Below are 20,977 nucleotides of genomic sequence, written 5' to 3'. Positions count from 1 at the left end.
TCTTTGGATTTGTATTACAAACAGGAATGCAAATGAATGCCACCCTGTCTGCATAACCTACAGATTTCAAAAATATGTTTTGATTTGGTGCATTTTAAGCCAAATATGCAAAGTTTACTAAAATCCTCAAATTTTCCAGTGAGGTATTCAAAGTTTGAGTTTTTGCTTGTGTTGATGACTCATTTTCTCTTTTGTTTTCTGTTTTTGTTCTTGATTTACCTTAACCTACCTGCTGACTCACGCCATCCAACCAACAGACAACGCAAAAACCATGTCTCCATCTGTATGTTGCACACCTGCTGCTCAAACATCCCAATTTGTAAATAATACGCAAATATCCATCCATGAAAACGTCACATATAGGAAACGGTCGGTTTCATGACTTTCAACAGTTCTTAAAACTCCTTGCTTTGCTTGCTCTCCTTCTGTTCTTCCTTCCATTTCCTGTGGCCCCTCACCACTGCCTTCCTGAGGGGTGTGGTCAGAGACTGGCAGTACACCCATCCCCTCTGGCCTCTTCTTCTCGGCTCCTGGGGTCCAGCAGGGGCTTCTGAAGGCCCTCCCAGGAGCCACTGGATTCAGGAGCTGGCCTTGGGTCTAGAGAGGAGGTGTAGTGTCCCCTGAGTGAAGTGGCCAAGTGCCCAGTGTTTCTTGTCAGGGTCGGGCTCAGAATTGGGGAGATTTGTGTAGGACATGAGTTTGGACCTGATCCTACAGAGTCCATGGTTTCTCTTGCACCGTCTTCCTTCTGCTCCCTTCCCCACTGTACCAACATACAAGGCTGGTTCTCCCCGGTGGCCTCTGACGATGTCTCCTGTAACATTCTCCCTGGACATGCCCTTCCATAGGGAACGCTCTCTGGGTCTCAGGGCTGGAGGGGATTGGAGATTTTGTCTTCATGATTCAAAAAAGGGTGGTGTAAGGCCTGATGGAGTGGGAAGAGGGTCTGCCCCCAGAGACAGTGAAGCTCAGGGCTCTTGCACCCAGGCATCATTGGAAATTCACATAAAGTAGCAAATATTTGAGATTCCTGTTACAATGAACATTAATGATAAAGTGTTTCACAAGTGTAGCAGAAGATCTTGAGTTGTGAGAAAATGCCATTTGACGCCACAGAAATTTTCGACTCACTCAGGCCTTTTCGTGGCCTTTTCCCGTCCACTTGGGAAGAGCACCCCCCTCCCCCCCGTGCCCTTCCTCATCCTCCAGAGCACACATCATCACCTGACATGCTGCGCATGTTGGGGTATACAGAGCTTTGCTTTTCTTCATCATTGTCCCATGAGAACAAAGCTGATTAGGAGAGCAGTTTGTTGCAGCATAGACTGTGGCCCCCAGCAGATGTGCACAGGTCACTTTGCTTGACCCTGACTGGAAACAGTGATGTACTTGGATGCAGGAGATGCCGATCCGGGTCTGAGGCCTGTTGATCCCCTTTGTGGGGGCCATGTTTCACAATGCCCGGTGTACCTTTAAATCCCTTAAATCTCGGACTCCTCACCGTCTGGGCACAATGTCCTAATGTCTCCATCTTGTGGATGAGGAAGCAAGGGGCTCAAAGGAACCAGGGACCAGTGTACCCTCAAGGTGAATCAGCTACCACATTGAGAGGTGCGATGATGCATCTTTGGGGTGCTCTAGACCTTTCCTGATTCAGAGGCAGATGGCAATAAGGAAGGGTGTGGCTTTGAATTAGTGGGGGAAGTAGTAGGTGCTCTCTGGTGTGACAGAAACCACGGACTCTGGGAGGATGGGGCAAGCTATGTCCATCTCCAAGGGGTTGGCCGAGGCCAGAGGCGACTATGCATAGCCGTGGGAGGCTGCCGTGTGCTTGCTGCCCCCTGCTCTCCTGCATGCGCTCGCATGGCGTTGCCTGGCAGCTCCCGCCCTGGGCACAGCCACGGAGTGCTCTGGCTGCCACACTGTGCTCGGAGTATCTGTGGCTGCTGTCGCCATCTGTCCTCATGGCTCTCTAGGGCTGTCTGTCTGTTGCCACCCCCACCCCTCTCCCGAATGCCCACTGGAGCCCCGAGAAAAGACATCTGGGAGGAGGGGTGAGAACTCGAGTCTCAACAAAATGTAGCAAGTGACTTGTTGAGCTTTGCGTTCATGCACCATGTGGATGGACAGTGCCTTCCCCTGCCTTGTCTTCCGTCCCTTCTTTCTCACCCAGAGCCTAGATTTTCCCCAATATCTCCAGGAAATCTTCTCATCTGTGCCAGTGGCCTGAGCAGAGCGCTTTGGGCTGGGCAAATGATAACTGTGTTATCACAGTCTTGGCCCCTCCAGACCCAAGTGAGCAGGTGCTTTAGAGGCCGGGCCCTTGGAAGCTCCCTCCCGTTCCTCTGCTTTATTGTCTTGTACAAAGGATTTCCCAGCACTGTAGACAAAGTCTCCCTTCCATCTCTGTGCCCATCCTCCCGAGGTGACTGCCTCATTTGAGAACCTGGGGCCCATGGGGCAGGGGTGGATGTCTCTTGGCCATGCTGTACCACTGAGATTCTCTTTCCCCAGCACAAGCAGGTGAGGGAGTTCTAGGCAAACTGTGTGCCCTCCAGGGTCACAACTCAAGGTCCACTCCTGTCTTCTTGCTGCTCTGGACCACAGTCAGCACCTCCTTGTGACTACCAGACCTCCCACCCCATGGCTCCAACATCTAGCCCTCCAGCAGAGACAGTCTAGTCTCCAGCCACCCCAGTGGGAACTGAAGAGGCAGACAAGGGCTGGGTTGGGGCCACTGTCCTTAGAAGTAAGAGTGAGACCTGCCTCTCCACCAAAGGCCTCAGCCCAGCCTAGAGCAGATGGGCAGCCCTGGAGGGAGGGCGGCCAGCTCTCCCCAGGCTCCCCATGCCTCCTGCACGTGCTCTCCTACTGCTGCTCTCATTCAACACGTCGTGTTCTTTTCTCTTCATCTGACCACTGAATCTGGCGATACGATGTGTCTAGGCCTGAGCTGCTTGCATATGTTAAAACACCAAAGTGGCAGGAAGCTGCTGTCAGGCTGCGTGCGGGCACCTGGTCTCCAAGCAGACAGAGGGTGGGAGACTGCCCAGGGCCACAAGCACCCCTACGTCGTGGACACCGTCCAGAGCCGTGCTCCCTGAAAGGGATGTGCCAATAACTCAAGGCGCCCCTGGGCCAGGGTGGTAGCCTCCCTCCCAGGTAATCTGTGGAGTCCAGAGTTTATTGCTTCTTTTTTGCTTGATTTTGAACCTCCTGGATGAGGGAGCAGTGCTAGATACCCTGGGATCTCTGGAGTTGAGACCATTTGCGGATTTCATAAGTGGCTTCCGTGGTGTGGGCAGCAGGATCGCCAACACTTACCCTTCCTATGTTGACTTGTCTGCAGGCACCAGGAGCAGCCCCAGAAGAGATGTTTGCCCCTCTGCCAGGTCCCAGATAGCAGGGGCTTTGCTAGCCGTATGGAGAAGCGAAGGGCCCTTCAGAGGCTCTCGGTGAAGAAGGAGCCCTGCCCGGCACTTGGATGGCTTGGCTGTGTCTTGCAAGAGGCGGTCAGTGTTAGAGGCCCATCCACAGTTCGTCTCCTGGCTCCACCTGGCAGCAAGGAGCTGCTTCTGAGAATTTTTCTCTCTCTCCCTCCCTGTTGGGTGCAGGGGAGCCTAAAGCGGAGGGGTTTCTTTGATTTGCTGCATGAGAAGTGATTTGCAATGACAAGCTTTACTTTTGGAAGGTTTTCTGGTGGCCAATTGCTGCTTATACCGTAGAGCAGTGACGTTTTGTTTTATCTCTCTTTGTATGCACTTTTCTTCGGGACCACAGCACACCAGGGAGAGGTGGGTGGGGAGCAGTACCTGAAGTTGCAGGAGGCTGGTCTCCACAGGTTAGAGAACAGCCTCTCTTCCCTACAGAACAATTTCATCAACCTCAGCTTTCTCTGCCTCTTCCGTGCTGCCCGGCTCATCAAGCTGCTGCGCCAAGGCTACACCATCCGCATCCTGCTGTGGACCTTCGTCCAGTCCTTCAAGGTGAAGCCCAGGCACGGCCCTCGTGTCCTGACCCTCCCCTGTGTGATGCACAGTGCTGTGGCCACCAGCTCCTCCTTGCCACCAGAGCAGACCCTCCTCGTGGAGGCTCCTTGTTGGCACCCGTTATCCTGTTGTGGTTTACAAAGACATTTTAAGTGATCCAGAGAGCATCTTGGTAATGCTCACTGACTCTGAGGTGGGTTCTATGACTGATTATGACGAAGGAACTGAGGTGGTCTCTTGGTGGAGGGGCTTCATGGTCAGTGGGGGTGGATTTACGGTCACTGGGGTCTGGGTGGCCCCAGAGATCCGGCCACCGTCCACTCTGTAGACGAGGCCTGAGCAATGTAGCTGGGCAGCCCTCCCTGGAGCCGCCCTGTCCTCTGTATGTCTCCACAGGCCCTGCCCTACATGTGTCTGCTCATCACCATGCTGTTCTTCATCTACACCATCATCGGCATGCAGGTGGGTGCGCCTGATGGGACAGGGAGCAGAAGGGGCCCTGTGCCCTGGGCCAAAAGGGCACTGATCATGGTCATCAAATGGTATCAATGACAGATTGGCACTTGGGGAACATTTCTATGTTTGAAGCACTTTAAGAAATTAATTCTCGGAAAGGCTGTTCTACCGATAAGGACATGGAGGCTGGGCACCACGGGTTTGGGCCTGTCACCCAGAATCCACTAGTGAGGCGTAGCTCCACCGTCTGTAGGAAAATGCTCTGCTGTGCTCCTGAGTGGAACCCCATTGGGCTGTTAGGGTGTTGATGGGCATGTTTGATTCGGTGGTGGAGCTTTTGAGCACATCTGCCTGGTGCTGAGTGGCTTGCAAAGCACCAGCTGGTCATTCCGTTAGTCCAGAGAGTTGACCTGATCCTTTACAGGAAGTTATATATTACAGAAGAAAAAAGTCAACAGGATCACACCAGATCACTGTACTGGCAAGTTCAGCTTGGATAAGTTAGATTGCCTTTATTTTGCCAAAGAACCCTTTGTCAGCTACTTGGAAAAACATTTAAAAGACAAAGCAGTGTTCCAGTTTTAAATCTTTGGCATCTGGCCACTTTTCAACAGTAGGATGGGAGATGGATCTAAATGTTAAATTATAGTGGGAGAAGCCATTGTCTTAAAGATTAGCTGAAATATGATTTTTAAACTCTACTTCAGGGATTGAAAAGGTTCTCTTCCTTTAAAATTTGCTGAGATCTGATGCTATTTAAAAATATATATATATTTGTGCCTGCTTTGGTTTTGGAATTTATAAGACCAGAAGGGTCACTGATCTTTGTTTTTGGTGAATATGTGATAGTTCATAAATTTTTCAGCCAGATTCCAGATTTTAAGCCAAGTACAGTTACTGACTTGTTTGCATTCCTAACCCTAAAAATAAATCAATTAAAATGGATAAAAAGCCCATTGTGATATTTGCACAGAAATTTAGAAAGAAACTTTCAAATTGACCTCATAGCTATTACCAATAAAATTACTGCTTGGGAGTCATTGATGACAGGGTGAAATTTCAAGTGCTTCCTGTCTTATATATAGTGCAGCCCATGTAAACTTAGCTCCAGGTGGCATTTTTACTCGGCATGCAGACTTGCAGGTGTAGACATGAGGAGCTGGGGGGGGGGGGCGGGCAGTGACGTGTTTGGCTGGAAGTGCTGACCCCTCCAGCCCCTGCCGCAGTGGTGGTGGCTAAGGGCAGCGTCCTGTGCCCTGTGGGTCCTCACGTGCACATATCCTCTTCTGCCTGGCCACAGCTCCTGAGGGCCCAACAGTACCAGCCTGAAACCTTCTTTCTCATTTCAGGTTTTTGGAAATATTGCCCTGGATGATGACACCAGCATGAACCAGCACAACAACTTCAGGACGTTTTTGCAAGCCTTGATGCTGCTGTTCAGGTGTGTTGTTCGGGGAGTCAGTGCAGGCTCTCCTCCGTTCAGGAGAGACAGGGCGTGTGCTGACCCAGAGGGCCACCCCCTCCGACCCCAGCCAGTGCTGGCTTCCCCTCAGTGGGCCTTCCCAGCTTCTTCTCCCCTCTTCCTCCTTCCTTCCCTAAGGGTTCCTGGGTCTTGGGACAGATGGAAGGGAAGTCCATGAGGGAGGTCAACCTGAGAGCCCCAGGTGAGGCTGGCCTTGACCACCTCAGCTCAGATCCCTGGGGGTGGCCAGAAGGCCTCTGGTGAAGCTGCAGCCAAGGGTCTGGGAGGACAGAAGGTGTCCAGCAGGGCCTTTTTCGGTGTGCTGGCCATAGGCTTTGCATCTGCTCACCTTGTTGAATGCAGGGTCTGTGGGATCGGGGGTGGGGGCGGGGGCAGGGCAGGGGGACACAGAGTGTGCTACTCAGGGACCCAAGGAGCTCAACTGGCCAGAGTGAGTGCCTCCAGTGCCCCATGGCTCAGAGGACTGCAATCCCCTAGGCTCTAGGCTCCAAGGCAGGCAGAGTAGCTTGTTTCTGGCTCAGGCGCCTCCCTGTGTGCTCGACAGGGCTGCATGTCAGCTTCTGTTCCGAGACGTGACACACTCTCTGTGGCCCATCCTGGCTTGGGGGCTGTGGGGAGGGGGTGAATGTGTCTCACTGCCTCCGTGTCCCCTTCGTTAAGGCAAGCCCACCACATGACCCTAGGAGGGAAGAAAGGAGCGCTTCGCAGGGACTTGTGGAGGAGGGGTGCTGACATAAAACCCTTCCTGAGGTGCCCACACGCGTGTTTGTTCATGCAGATGCACCAGGATGCTGTGAGGCCTGTGCTGGGAGATGCCCAGCGCGGTGAATCCCAGGCCGATGCATCCAGGGCCCGTGGAGGTTCTTCTTTTTATGGAGGGAGATCAGACCGATCTGCTTAGCTAAGCTGCCTGGAGAGAGTTGTCTGACTCTTGTTTTTTAAATCAGATAGACAAGTTTCCTTAGGCCTACACTTTCTCCAAATGACATCATTTCTCTGGACTTTAGCTATTACGTTCATTTCATCTCGTCATTAATTAATGTCCTGCCTCGTGCTGCAAGAGTTGAGGCAGGCCTATGAAACCAGCCTCAGTTTTAATTCTTTGTTCTCAAAGATCTCTTCCTCCCTGGTCTCTGTGTCACGTGTGAGCACCAGTATCAGTCAGGCCTGGCATTGGACAGCTGCCCTGCAGGAAAAGCCCCCTACTCCTAGCCATCGTTAATGGGGAGTGGGCTCCACTTGTGCCGAGAGCTGGCCATGCAGGCACACCCAGTGTCGGGGGGGGCCCAGGCCTCTGGTCTGCCTGCTAGTCTAGTGCACATCTGGCCCTCGTGCTGGCCACACACCCAGGGACAAAAGTCCATGAAAAAGGTCCTCCAGGGTGGCCACTCAGGCTGGTGGGGCTGTTCTTGGTGTGTTCAGGAAACAGCAGATGCTGGTGTGGCTGGAGTGGACTGAGCAGAGACCACGGGGAAAGAGCAGGCTGCGAGTTTCACAGAGCTGTGGGCAGTTGTGTGAATGTTGGCTTTTGCAGTAAGTGAGGGGTCATTGAGAGGAAAAGTGACCTGATCTCACCTGTGTGTAGTGGACCCACTTGGCTGTTGGGTGGGGCAGAGCAGGAAGATCCGTGAGGAAGCTATTGCAGCAGCTCAGGGGAGGTGGTTGTTGCTTAGCCCAGGGTGCTGAGAAGTGGTAAGAGTCTAGCTGGTTTTTGAAGGTAGATGAGCTGATGAAGCTGGTGAGAAGGAATGGAGGCAGGGATGCCTGCAGTATATTTGGCCTAAGAAACGGGATGGAGCCCCCATTTCTTGAATCAGGGAAGGCTGGGATGGCACATGCTGGGTGAGGGAGGCCAGGAAGGGCTGTGTTGGCTTCGAGGTGCCAGAGGTCCATGAAGGGGCGCTCACCATAGTGCTGACTTTTGGTGCAGTTCCTTGTTGTCAGTAACTAGTTCTTTCCGAGTTAATGATCAATTTGAAAACCTAATGCCAGAGGATTCTTTTTAAGAAGCAGGCATCTCTTACCTAGACCTTACATATGAATGGGTTCTCTGTGGGAGGGAGCCCAGGGAGGGTATGCACTTGAGCCAGCTCTTCTGAGGTTTCTTCTCAGGCTGGCCTGGGCCTTCCTTTGTGGGTCTCATGGCTCTGCCCTTCTTCTCAGGGGTGCCACTGGGGAGGCCTGGCGTGAGATCATGCTGTCTTGTCTCAACAACCAGGCCTGTGAAGAGCACACCAATGCCAGTGAGTGTGGGAGCGACTTTGCCTACTTCTACTTCATCTCCTTCATCTTCCTTTGCTCCTTTCTGGTAAGTCCTAGTCACTGTGCCCATGTGTCCACCTGTCTCAATCCATCCCAGGCCCCCCTTCCATCTCTCACTGATCCCTGATACTGATTCATGTCACATTACAAGCGGATTCTGTGTTGATGGTCTTGTTTCCCCAGAGACGATGACCTCTAAAAGGAACCACTCTGTCATGAGCTCCTGTGGGCCTTGCCTTTCCTTCTCAGAAAGGGTTTTAAGTTTCCACGGGACAACTGTCCTTTAGTCTTTAGCCTCTGCCATGGTGATGAGTTACAAAGAAGCAGCACTCCAGCTGGTGTGCCTGGGGCAGATGAGCCTCAGGAAACTGGTTGTTGGGGCGGTAAGTGGACTAGGTCCAAGTCAGCAGACACCTCTGGGAAACTTTGAGCAGGGGCATGACACAATCTGGTTGATACTTTAAAACCTTGCTCTGGCCTCTGGTCAGGAGAGGCTGAAGAGTGGTCAGGAGGTAGCTGGAGGTGACAGTGCCTAGAGAAGGGTGAGGATGAAGGGGGTTGAGCTGCACTTTAAAGACAGAGCCAACATGACTGATGAGTAAGCACAGGCATGAGAGAAAAAAGAGAAAGAAAGCCGCACCTGCCGTTTGCTGGGGTGCTGGAGAAACAGGCGCTCGTTCACGCCAGTGAGAATGTGACGAGGTGCAGCAGCTGTGGAAGACAGTATGGTAGCTCCTCAGTAAACTGAAACTAGAATGGCAGTATAATCCAGCAACTCCACTTCTGGGCATATGCCAGAATTGAAGACAGGGACTTGAATAAATATTTGTACACATATGTTCATAGCAGCATTATTCACAATGGCCAGGAGGTAAAAGCAACCAAAGTGCCCACCAACAAGTGATTGGTACACAAAATGTGACATGAACATACAAGGGACTATCATTCAGCCTTAACAAGAGAGGCAGTTCTGGCCCATGCTTCAATATGAATGAATCGTGAAGTCATTATGCCAAGTGAAATAAACCAGTGACAAAAGGAAAAATAACTGTATGGTTTCACCTATCTGAGGCCCTCGAGTGAAGTTCACAGAGACAGAGTAGGATGTAGGATGGCGGGTGCCAGGGACTGGGGGAGGGGTGGGAGTTAGGGTTTAATGGGGTCAGGGTTTCAGTTGGGGAGGATGGAAGAATTCTGGAGATGGACTGTGGGGATGATTGCACAACAGTGTCAGTGTGCTTGATGCCGCTGCACCGTGCACCTAAAAGTGGTTAAATTGGTAAGCTTTTTGCTATGTATGTTTTACCGCAATTTAGAAAATGGTATTAAAAAAGAATTAACATAAATCCTATCCAAACTCTTTTTATTTTTTTAGAGGGGGGAGGGAAAGAGGGAGAGAGAGAATCTCAAGCAGACTCCATGCTGATTGTGGAGCCCGACGTGGGACTCCATCTCACGACCCTGAGATCATGACCTGAGCTGAAATCAAGACTCGAACGCTTAACTGACTGAGCCAACCAAGTGCCCCCATTCAGATTCTTTCAAAAAGTAGAAGAGCAAACACCTCCTGACACATCCTGTGATGCTGCCATTGTCCAAATACCAAAGGCAGGCAAAGATGCCACAAAAAAAGAAAACTACAACCAATGTCCCTGATAAATATATAGTAAGAATCCTGAACAAGATACTAACAGACTAGTTCCAACAACACATTAAAAGGATTATACACCATGATCAAATGGGATTTACCCCAGGAATGCACGGATGCATTGTCAACATACAAAGATTAAGCAATGTGATCAGGAAAAAACCCACATGATTATCTCATTGGTGCGGAAAAGCATTGGACAAAATTTAACACCCTTTCATGACAAAAACACTTAGCAAACTCGGAGTAGAAGGGAACATCCATAACATGATGAAGGACATGTATGAAAAGCTACAGTTAACATTATACTCAGTGGTGAAAGACTACAAACTTTTCCCCCAAACAGCAGGAATTAGACAAGGATGCCCACTTTTTTTTTAATTATGTTAATCACCATACATTACATCATTAGTTTTTGATGTAGTGTTCCATGATTCACTGTTTGCATATAACACCCAGTGCTCCACGCAGAACGTGCCCTCTTTAATACCCATCACCAAGGATGCCCACTTTTTATCACTTCTCAACATCGTGCTGGATGTCCTAGCTAGAGCAGTTAGGCAAGAAAAAGACATAAAAAGCATCCAAATTGGAAAGGAAGAAGTAAAGTTATCTCTATTTGCAGATGATACTATTCTATATGTAGAACATGCTGAAGAACACACACACACACACACACACACACACACACACACACACACATGCTACTACTAATAATAAATGAGTTAATCAAAGTGTCAGGGTATAAAATCAACACATAGTAAACAACCAGAAAAGGAAATTAAGGCAATAATTCTATTTCCGGTAGCACCCAAAAGGATAAAATACCTAGGAATAAATAAATACCCATGGAAATGAAAACTTGTACAGTGAAAACTGCAAAATATCACTAAAATGAGTTAAAGAAGACCTAATTAAATGGAAAGACATGCATGTCCATGGATCAGAAGACTTAATATTGGTAAGGTGGTAATGTCCCCACAAAGTGAGCTCTAGATTCAGTGTGATCCCTGTCAGAGCTCCAGTGGCCTTTTTACAGGAATGAAAAAGCTGATCCTCAAATTCATATGGAATGGCAAGGAGCCCCAAATAACAAAAAATCTTGAGAATTAAAGACCAAGTGAGAGAACTAATATTTCCCTCTTTCAAAACTTACTATAAAGGTACCATGAGTAAAAACAATGTGGCTGAAGAGATACTTTTCCAAAGAAGACATACAGGTAACCAACAGGTACATGTAAAGGTGCTCAGCATCACTTATCATCAGGGAAATGCAAATCAAAATCCTGAGAGCCAAGATATGGAAACAACCTAAGTGCTCATCAACAGATGAATTAGATAAGGAAGATTTGGTGTGTGTGTACACACGCACACATGCCCACATTTTTCAGCAATGGGAAAGGAGGAAATCCTTCTGTCATTTGTGACAACACGGATGGATCTTGAGGGCATTATGCTAGGTGAAAAAGGCCAGACAAGGGAAGACGCGTACTACATGTATAACTTATATGTGGAATTTATTTAGAGGTCAAACCGTAGGAACAGAGAGTAAAAGAGTTGTTGCCAGGGACTAGAGAGTTGGGGAAATAGGGAGAAGTTGGTAAAAGGGTACACACTTTCAGCTATAATATGAATAATGTCTGAGGATGTAAAGTAAAACATGGTGACTATAGTTGATAATACTGTATTGTATAATTGAATTTTTCTGAGAGTAGAACGTAAGTGTTCTACCAAAAAAAATAGGTGATGGATGTGTTAATTAGATGGTAGGAATGATTTCACAATGTTTATGTATGTATATATACCACAATATGCACTTTAAGTCTCTTATAATTATGTCAGTTATATATATCTTAATAAGGATGATACCGGGGCAGTATGGTATTGGCATAAGGATAGACCAGTGGAGTGGGATGGAGATTCCAGAAATAAATCCAAATATCTATGGACAGTTGATTTTTGACAAGGATGCCAAAGTTGTTCAGTAGGGAAAGAATAGTTTCTCTAAGACATGGTGAAGAGACAACTGGATGTCCACATGCAAAAAAATAAAGATGGACCCCTACCTCAGCCCATATACAAAAATGAACCCAGAATTGATGAAAGAGCTAACACTACAAAACTCTTAGAAGAAAGCATAGGGGGCAGAACTTCATGATCTCAGATTTGTCCGAGGATTCTTAGATTCAACACCAAAATCACAAGCAACGAAAGAAAAAAATAAATTAGACTACTCAAAATTAAACACTTTTGTGTGTCAAAGGGGATTATAAAAGATGTGAAAATACAATTTAAGGAATGGGAGAAAATACTAATCCACATATTTTATGAGGGGATAATCTCCAAAATACATAAAGAACTCTTAGAACGGTACTACAAAAGACAACCATATAAAAAATGGGCAAAAAATCAGAATACACATTTTAGCCAAGAAGATATACAAAGTGGCCAACAAGCACATGAAGACATTCATCACCTTTGGGCATTAAGGAAACTCAAAACCACACACTCCCTTCACACTCACTAGGATGGCTATAATGATAATAATTTTTTTTTCGGGGGTGGCTGCATACTAACACAACTTGGTAGTTTTTATTGTCTAGGACAATGGTCACAGACCACAAAGACTCGGGAAGACCCAATGCTTGGGCCCAACAAGAGACAATACTCTCCCTCGCAGTTCAGAGTCCTCTGGGCTGTAAGGGGACAGGCTTTTTCTTACGTGGCTCTGGTAGAAGGTCCATGACTGTACTCAGTACAAGAAGAGCCACAGCTGAGCCTACTTATGTGGGGGTGGGTGGATAAGGTGGCCATCCTCATTTCCATTACTCGGGTGCAACCCTGAAGACCCGGATGTGGATGGCCGAGTTGTTGCGGATGCGGGTCAGCGGCTCTCGTGTATCAGTCTCTGGTTCCAGCTCATCGACAAGCTCCACGGTGGAGGTATTGGCAGCCACCTGCAAGGACCCGAAGCTGCCTGCCTGAAGCTGTAGGGCAATGCTGATGGCACGGTTGATGGCCAGGCCCAAGTCATGAATGCAGATCTCACTGCATGAATTCTGACCCCGAGCTCCTCCGTCCAGAAGCTTTTGGCAGCGGGCCAACTGGGCCTTAAAGTCAGTGTTCATGTTGACATAAATGTCACTGGGCCTCCGGGGCAGGCGGTGGGGGAGCCGCTTCCGAAGGGTATACTCCACCGGGTCCAGCTCAGCCTCGACAGCCCCGCGGGGCTCTCGGTTTTCTGCCATGCTGTGTGCCACTCTCCAGTCCACAGTCCCCTTCCCGAGCACGTGGCCCGCTCCGGGCAAAGCCACTCAAGTGCTGCGCCCACCCGCTCGGACTGAGCGTGCGGCGCCGGACACGCAGGACCGTGGAAGAGAAGAAAAGCCGCGCGCCAGAGGATCGCGAGACTGCGGCCGCCCTTACGGCTCGGGGATCCTGAAAGATAATAATTTTTTAATGGAAAATAACCAGCATTGGCAAGGACATGGAGAAATAGTAACTCTTGCACATTGTGATAGGAATGTAAAATGTAGCAACTTTTGTGGAAAACAGTTCAGCCCAAAGGTGTAAACAACCCAAATATCCATCAATGGTTGAATAGATAAACAAACTTGTATATACCTACCATGGAATATTATTCAGCCTTAAAAAGCAATGAAGTTCTGACCCAAATGAATGGCTGAGCCTCAAAAATCACGCTAAGTGAAAGAAGTCAGGCACAAAAGGCCCTATATGGTTCTGTATTGTAGGATTCCTTTTATGTGAAGTACCCCAAATAGACAAGCCAATAGATGCAGAACAGAGATTGCTAGGGAACGGGAGAAAGGGGAAATAAGTGAGTGACTGCTTACTGTAGGAGGCATTTTCTGGGGTGATAAAGAATTTTTGAGGGGCACCTGAGTGGCTCAGTCATCAAGCGTCTGCCTTCGGCTCAGGTCATGATCCCAGGGTCCTGGGATCGAGTCCCGCATCGGGCTCCCTGCTCCGCGGGAAGCCTGCTTCTCCCTCTCCCACTCCTCCTGCTTGTGTTCCCTCTCTCGCTGTGTCTCTGTCAAATAAATAAATAAAATCTTTAAAAAAAAAAGAATTTTTGAAACTAGAGAGGTGGTTGCATAATATTGTGAATACACTGAAGCCACCGAGTTGTACTCTTCAAAATGATTAAATGTATGTTATGTGAATTTCAACTCAATTAAACAAAAAAGAAGCTGAGCTTTTGGCCTCTGGAGTCCAAAGTACTAACTCCAAAGTCACTGTTTTCCTTGAAGACTGGCTAGGTGGGGAAGAGGGTGGTGATGGGAGGTGGGGCGGGAGGGGTGCCAACATGAATTAGGGTAGGGCAGCAGAAGCAGGGAGTGGGAGGGACCTGGGTTAGTTTGCGGGACCAGAACCCCGGGGTAGGAGGCTGGCTGCTGCAGGGGCTGGTGGTGGTGGTGGTGCAGGGGAGGCCCAGAGGCTGGGGGGAGCAGGGCTGGACGGGCTCTGGCTGAGTCAGAGTGGCCTCCGCTGCCACGATGGTTTCGCACAGACTTTGGCTGGAGGGTAAGGGCTAGCGTAGAGGCGGGCTGAGGTCTCTCTACGTCACCCCTTCTCCTTCCTGTCCTGCAGATGTTGAACCCCTTTGTGGCCGTGATCATGGACAATTTTGAGTACCTTACATGGGACTCTTCCATCCTAGGGCCTCACCCCCTGGACGAGCTCATCCGGGTCTGGGCTGAGTATGACCCGGCCGCGTGGTGAGTGGCCCCCGTGTTCCGTGGTCCTCAGGGTGGTCCGTGCCACGGATCTCGGGACAGGGCTGGGTGGCTTCAGACCTGTGTCATGTGGCACAGGTTTTGTCAAACCCCTTCAGGTTTTGGCGGGGTCCGCAGAGGGTGGTGCCAGGTCCCCTTCTAGGTGGCACGCTCCTTCTCATGCCCACAGTGCTCTTACACAGCTCCCTGGGCTGAGAAATGCTCTGTGAGACCCTTAGTCCAGCACTTGGGAGGTTCCAAGGGGTCTGTGAGGATCAGGTCTCTTGCCAAATGGGAGTGTACTGTCTCCTCACAGGTCTGTCACATGAGGGGCGTGGAGGGCTCAAGGGAGAGGGTGTGGACACAGCAGGAGGGCCTTCCCTTGGGGCCTCACCATCCTCATGAAGCTTGGAGGCCTTCATGGCAGAAATGACATTCTTCCTGCCAATGGGCTCAGGCCTCTCCCTCTCTGCCATCTCTTGGGAACAGGAGCCAACATGCACCTGTGTCCCCAGCCCAGGCTGCAAATAGCGGGCGCTTGGTGAACTTTCACTGAAATTAAAGGAGCTACCAGGAAGGGTCTAGTATGTTGAAGACCCTTTAGTCATGGTGGGAAAGGGTTACTGTGTTGCATTAAGTGAGGGGTAGTTTGTTTCCAGACAGAGCAAGTATGTCATGAGGGGACTGGCTTGCATTAGAAGGGTGTTCCGTGATCCATGGGAGAGTCCTGCACACCCAGGACACATACTCTTATCCTCGGGGCTAGCAAAGCAGCATGGACTCACCATCTGCCCATTTGTTCCTTCATCACTCGCTTCTTCATTTGCTTATTCATTCATTCACTCTCTCAAGCGGATACTTGAGTAGTTATTCAGGGCATGCTCTCTGCAAGGCCAACACAGGACATGGAAGGGCCAAGACACCTGGCTGCTGGGGAAGGCACAGGCCGGCTCATCGCCTCGCTCATGGTGAGTGCTCAGCAGACATGAATGTGAATGAACCAAGTGCATCAGTAAACGGATGGGCATCCGTCCCTTCCCACACTCGAAGGGAATGAGAAGACTGTGAAGATGGGGTGTAGCCACTTCCCACCTCCTCTCTCCGAGGCTCCCAGCCTGCCCGTGTCCCCCTCGCACAGCTCTGTGTTTGGTCACCCCTTGCGTGGTAGAGGCCTGGAGGAGATGGTCAGTGTCGTCGTGGTGAGGACCCTACTGCCCACAGTTTTTCCCTAAATTGGAGCTCAGCAAGGGGATTGCTCCAGAGCTCTCTGACCCTCAAGCCCCTGGGAGCTTGGCTGGGCTCCCCCACCCTCCTCTCATCCAGCCTTCCCGGAGCCCCTACCCCATCATGTGAGGATCCAGAAGATGCTGTATGAGACCCTTCCCAGGCTGGGCAAGTCCTGAAACCACTGGTAGCACCAGGAACCCTAGGGCATTTCCATTCCTGTAGTGTCTCTGGGTGTTTTCCATTGTAGTGAAAACTGAATAATTTTCACGCAGTGCAGAACAAGCATGGATTTATTTATGTTTCATGGTGTAGGTGACCGTTTTTGTGGCCTCGGAGAGTCCTGTCATTTTGCTGATGCGTCAGCACATCGGCCCTGCAGTGCCCAGTGTCGTTCTGGCTCAGGGGTAGGTGTGGATTCTCTGGTCAGGAGGGCCCAGTCAGGTCAGAGAGCAGGAGAGACTCCAAGTGAGGCAGGCTTGAGGCTCATTCTAGGAGGGTCATCTGCACTGTGGTCTCAAGAGATGCTGCTGTTTCTGGGCACATTGTTTCCAGTATATGTGCTGCCAAAGGGAGGACCGGGCACGTTGTTTCTAAAGGGTGTGTTGCAGGGAAGCAGAGATGCTGTATGGGCAGTATGTTCATAGGTGCACGACAAAGGCAAGTCAGTGCAGGCCTGTGAGAGGGGAGGACTTCCCCCCAATCTTTATGAACTGTAGACCCAGGGCTTCCCCTAGTCCAGCCACAGGTGGAGCAGAATTTGGACATACAGGGAATGGACTTGGGCCAGACTGTGGTTTTGTGATGGTGCACAGGGGGCTCAGACTGTTTCCCAAATCCAGAGTTCTGAAAATGGGGCCTCTGGAAGGCAGGGGCCATTGGGAGTGGGGTAAAGAAAGTGCTGTGGAAGAGTAGACAGCAAATATAAGCGTCACCCCAGAGGTGGCATCTGTGAAATAGCACACAAGACCATGGTCCAAAAGTAGCATAAATGTGACCCGCAACTAACACTCAGACTTGCTGCTCCCAAGTGGCCTGGGCTGAAAACATAGCCTGCCTCCAGATGGCAGGGGATAGGGGAAGGCCCAGCAGAGGCAGCTGAGGAGACTGAGTCCTGGGCACAGGACCGAGGGTGCTTTGAGCCCTTCCGAGCCTCCGTGGCAGATGTAGGGTTGTGGTCCGCTTTATATCCCAGGTGGCCACTCTGCTGTCTCCTCGTTCTTGGAGAGACTTAAAGAACAACAAAACTTTGTGAAATTTCCCAAGCTTTCATATGTGTGTATGGCTCTGTGGGTGCGTGTTGCATATGTGCACGGGTGTGTTTGTGTGCACATGTGGCATGCGTACATGCATGTGTGCAGCAGACATACATGTGTGCATGTGCGCACACGCACATGGTTTGTGTGTACACGTACGAGTGTGCACACGTGATTGTGCAAATGTGCGAGTGTGGTGCATGTGTGCACGCGTGTGTGCATGGGTGTACATGCACATGGTTTGTGTGTACGCGTATGAGCGTGTGCGCGTGTGCAACTGTGAGTGCAGTGCATATGTGCACATGTGTGTGCTTGTGTGCACGTGTGTGAATATGCAGCAGACATACATGTGTACATGTGCGCACACACACATGGTTTGTATATATGCGTACGCGCGTGCACACGTGATTGTGTGCAGTGCATGTGTGCACGTGTGTGTGAATGCACGTGTGCATGGGTATACACGGGTGTGCATGTTTGTGTGTGCACATGTGTGTGAGCACAGGTGTGCGTGGGTATGTATGTGCACATGTGCGTGCACACATGCCTGCTGTGGGGAGATGAAGAAGGCATGGGGTTGTTGCTTTATGGTGCCGCCTTCTCCCATCTTCCCCGTTGCCTCACTTGGTGAAGGGTAGAGAGTCGAGAGGAGAATCACAATCACACCTGTAAGCGATCTGTCTACTCATCCTTGTGTTCATCCATCTGCCCAGTCAACATTCCTGAGCATCCGCCGTGTGCTGGGGACCAGGGGTGTGTAGGTGAAGCAAGCACGTGCTCTCGGGATGCTGAGTCCAACGGGACTGTGGGAGAACAGAGGAGCCATAGTGTGAGCCCGGGGTGTTCGAGGAGGGAGAAACCCCATCTGGCCGGTGAGTCAGAGGAGGTGGCATTTGAGCTAAACTGAAGAGGGCAGGATGGATTGAGCTCTAGAGAAGAGGTTGGGGCCGGGGCTGAAGGGAAGGGGGTGTGATTGTGTCTGATGGAGAAGAGAACGCATTGCAAAGGGGCTGGAAGGGCGGCTGGGACAGGTTGAGAAGGTCTTGAAATTTGGGATAAACAAGGAGCTTTGACTTTGCTTTACAGACAGCGAGGACAGTTTTTTGCATTGCAGTGACAGTATGGTGCCCCCACTTTCCATCTGGTGCCGTGTGAGGGATTCGATGGTGGAAGAGAGAAGATGAGCCAGAGAACAGGCTGTGAATTGGGTTGGGTGATTATTGGGGCTGGGGGCTTCACCATGCTTCCAGACCCTTCGTCATGATCCTTTAGGTCCAGTGAGGTAGCAAGCACCTTGGGTGAGGCCAAAGTGGGGCTTCCTCTTTCTTCCCTCTTTTGCAGAAATGACTTGGAGCTGACTGGACAGGAAAGAGAAACGTCGGTGTTGGCCAGGGTGCCCACCCTGGGACTAGGGGGTCCTTAGCCGGGCCAGCAGACTCCAGGAGATGCAGGAGGTAGAGACGGTCAGGAGAGCCAGGCGTGGGGTCTCCAGAACTCAGGGAGCGAGAGCAGGGGCTGCCAGAGAGGGTGGGCGAACAAGACCCCGGGGGGAGGCGGACCAGTGGTTGCAGTGTGTGCACAGTGGGGGCTTGCGACAGGAGCCAGCCCTGGTTCTGTATGGTGTGCCTCCTGCCCGCGTCAGGCTCTGGAAATGGTCTTGGGATTGCCCTGCCTCCCGGGGCTTTCTGAGCCCCAGGATTCCCTGCAGGGAGCTGCCTGTCCAGCCGCCCGGCTCCTCTTCCTGTCGCAGGCTGGGTGGGCGGGCGGGACGGGCTCATCGTGCCTTGGTTGCCATAACCTGTGACATTTCCTTTCCACTTGCCGGGTTCATTGTAAGGATACAGTTTGTTTGTATACATTGTACATTGTAAGTACAGTTTGTTGCGTTGTATTGCGCCACCCGTCGGCTTAGGGAAGAACTGCCCTCGTAGGTTGGCCTACAAGGTTTGCAACTCAGAGCCTCCATGGGACATACCCTTCCCTGCCCGAAATGCAGACGCAGCGCACACTCCCTGCCTGGTTTGGGAATGAGGACACCTCAGCTCTCTTTCCTCCTGCCCTGCCCCGCCCCCCGCACTCCAACCTCCTGGACGCTCTGGTCCCCCATCTGATCTCCCGACCCCTCCCGCTGGCTGGGGAGAGGCAGCCTTCTGAGGCGGTGCACACGAAGCTTGCTGGCTGGGCCTGGAGGGCAGGGGTCGGCTGCTGGGTGGGAGCTGGGGGCCAGGCCCTGCCTGTGCCCGAGGAAGCAGTTGTCTTTCCCGGCTTTGCCTCCAGGCTCTGCAGGGTGGGCTAATGGTCAGACAGGCTGGAGGCCAAGGGCCCCAGAGGAGGAGCTCATGGGCACAAGCAGGCCAGGAGGAGCGGCCCCTCCCAGTCTGAAGAGCCTGACAACCGAGGGGCTTCTGGTCCCCGAGGGAGGCGAGGACAGAGGCAGTGGAGGCCCAAAGACGGGCCCTCCTGCTTCACCTCTGGATCGATCCACTCAGCCAAGGCTGGGAACCCTGGGAGGAGGGCCAGGCCCTGGGGCAGCTGTGCCTGCCAGGAAAAAGCTGTCCCCTTTCTCTCCTGGGTGGCCTGAACCCGACCTCGTCTCTAGGACCCCAAGCAGGTCCCATAGGCAGGTGTCCCCAGGGGTGGAGGTGAGGCTGCAGGCCTGGTGGCCTGTCTACCTTGGAAGACAGTCATCGGCCCCCAGACACCTCCCTGGATCCGCAGCCTTGTCCCGTGTGTTGGGGCCAGCCCTGCCCCTGGTGTGGACAGGAGGGTGCAAGAGTGGCTCCAAGCCACACCCCACCCCAGCTGCCCACCACGCCCCTGCCCCCTCCACCCCCCCCCCCATCTCCCATTTCCTGCCCAGCCCTGACTCCCAGCAGCAGCCCCGCCCTGGGCGGCCTAGGGTGTCTCTGGGCTTGGAGCAGGACTCACCGGTCAAGTTTGTCTCTAGAGCCTCGGGGCTCCCCCAGCTCTAGTTTTCTGGCTTGTTGTAGAGTTTTCTCCACTTCTTTAGCCTCTAGGCTAACTTGGAAGCAAATTGAGCGTGACGGAAAGCTATGTTTCTGCCATGGTTCTCAGGCCGGCCTCATCAGTCACGTAATTCTGTCTGCCGGCTCTCCCGGCATGGTGAAGCAGCTCTTCTGATTTGGCATTATCTGTGGTTTCTAAAAGTGTAAAATCAGAAGTTGACAACCCAAAGCCGCCCCGATGCAGCCCTTCCTCATCCCTCCATGTTCATTAGCTCAGATGTCACCCCTGCCCGCTGCCCTGCGTGGGGCTGGAGTGTGGAGGTGAGGCTGGGAGGGGCAAGGAGGGGTCGGGTCAAGCAGAGAAGTCCCTCATTTTACGTATTTTGACTTTTGGCGTGTAATTGGACGCTGGTTAACTGGATCTGTTTTCTTGTCTGCTTCCTCCCCCCCACCCCCTCCCGCCGCACCCCTTCCTGTGGACCCCACCCTGCCTCTGCCTCCCTGGGCCGGGTCTCCAGTGGGCGCATCAGTTACAATGACATGTTTGAGATGCTGAAACACATGTCCCCACCCCTGGGGCTGGGGGAGAAATGCCGTGCCCGAGTTGCATACAAGGTAGACCCCGACCCTGCACCCCGAGGCTGGCTGTGCTGGGGCTGGTCTCCCGTCTCCTCTCGGGGCTTGTCCATCTGTCTGTCTGCCGCTCTGCTGTCTCACTGTTTCTTCCTTTTCTCTGCTCCAGCCATGTCCTCTACCTTCCCAGACAGAGGGACACAGATACCATGATGGTGTCTGCACCTGCCCCTTGTGCCCGCAGGTCTGCCCCCTCTGAGAGCCCCTGAGAAGCTCAGGAAGATGGAGCCAGAGCCCTCCACCTGCCTTTTTTCCTTTCCTTCTCTTTCCCAGAAATGAGGGGACAGACCACCTTTCAGACAGAAGCTGTTTTTGTTCCAGGCT

At 51.5% G+C, this 20,977-nt stretch overlaps 2 protein-coding genes across 2 annotated transcripts in view; one reads left to right on the top strand and one right to left on the bottom strand.

Moving 5' to 3' along the window:
- The window catches only part of LOC148164793 (voltage-dependent N-type calcium channel subunit alpha-1B-like), a 45,044-nt gene that overhangs the window by 8,573 nt on the left and 15,494 nt on the right, over positions 1 to 20,977 (top strand). The window contains 6 exon segments of the mRNA XM_088021293.1: positions 3,870 to 3,986; positions 4,386 to 4,451; positions 5,795 to 5,886; positions 8,092 to 8,236; positions 14,450 to 14,577; positions 20,539 to 20,635. Coding sequence (XP_087877419.1) covers positions 3,870 to 3,986; positions 4,386 to 4,451; positions 5,795 to 5,886; positions 8,092 to 8,236; positions 14,450 to 14,577; positions 20,539 to 20,635 — 645 coding nt within the window.
- LOC148164794 (ribonuclease P protein subunit p20-like) lies at positions 12,493 to 13,086 on the bottom strand. The gene has a single exon (XM_088021360.1). The coding sequence runs from the start codon at positions 13,084 to 13,086 to the stop codon at positions 12,664 to 12,666; it is 423 nt and encodes a 140-aa protein (XP_087877486.1). The 3' UTR covers positions 12,493 to 12,663.

The sequence above is a fragment of the Eumetopias jubatus genome, unplaced genomic scaffold, assembly GCF_037043125.1.
Source record: "Eumetopias jubatus isolate StellerSeaLion01/CBP00866 unplaced genomic scaffold, mEumJub1_p1.0 scaffold_2, whole genome shotgun sequence".
Taxonomy (NCBI): domain Eukaryota; kingdom Metazoa; phylum Chordata; class Mammalia; order Carnivora; family Otariidae; genus Eumetopias; species Eumetopias jubatus.
Note: the sequence above shows the minus strand (reverse complement) of the source record. Positions and strands in the feature narration are given on the sequence as shown.

Coding starts and splice junctions, on each gene's coding strand:
- LOC148164794 (XM_088021360.1), bottom strand. CDS start 13,086: ATGGCAGAAAACCGAGAGCCCCGCGGGGCTGTCGAGGCTGAGCTGGAC.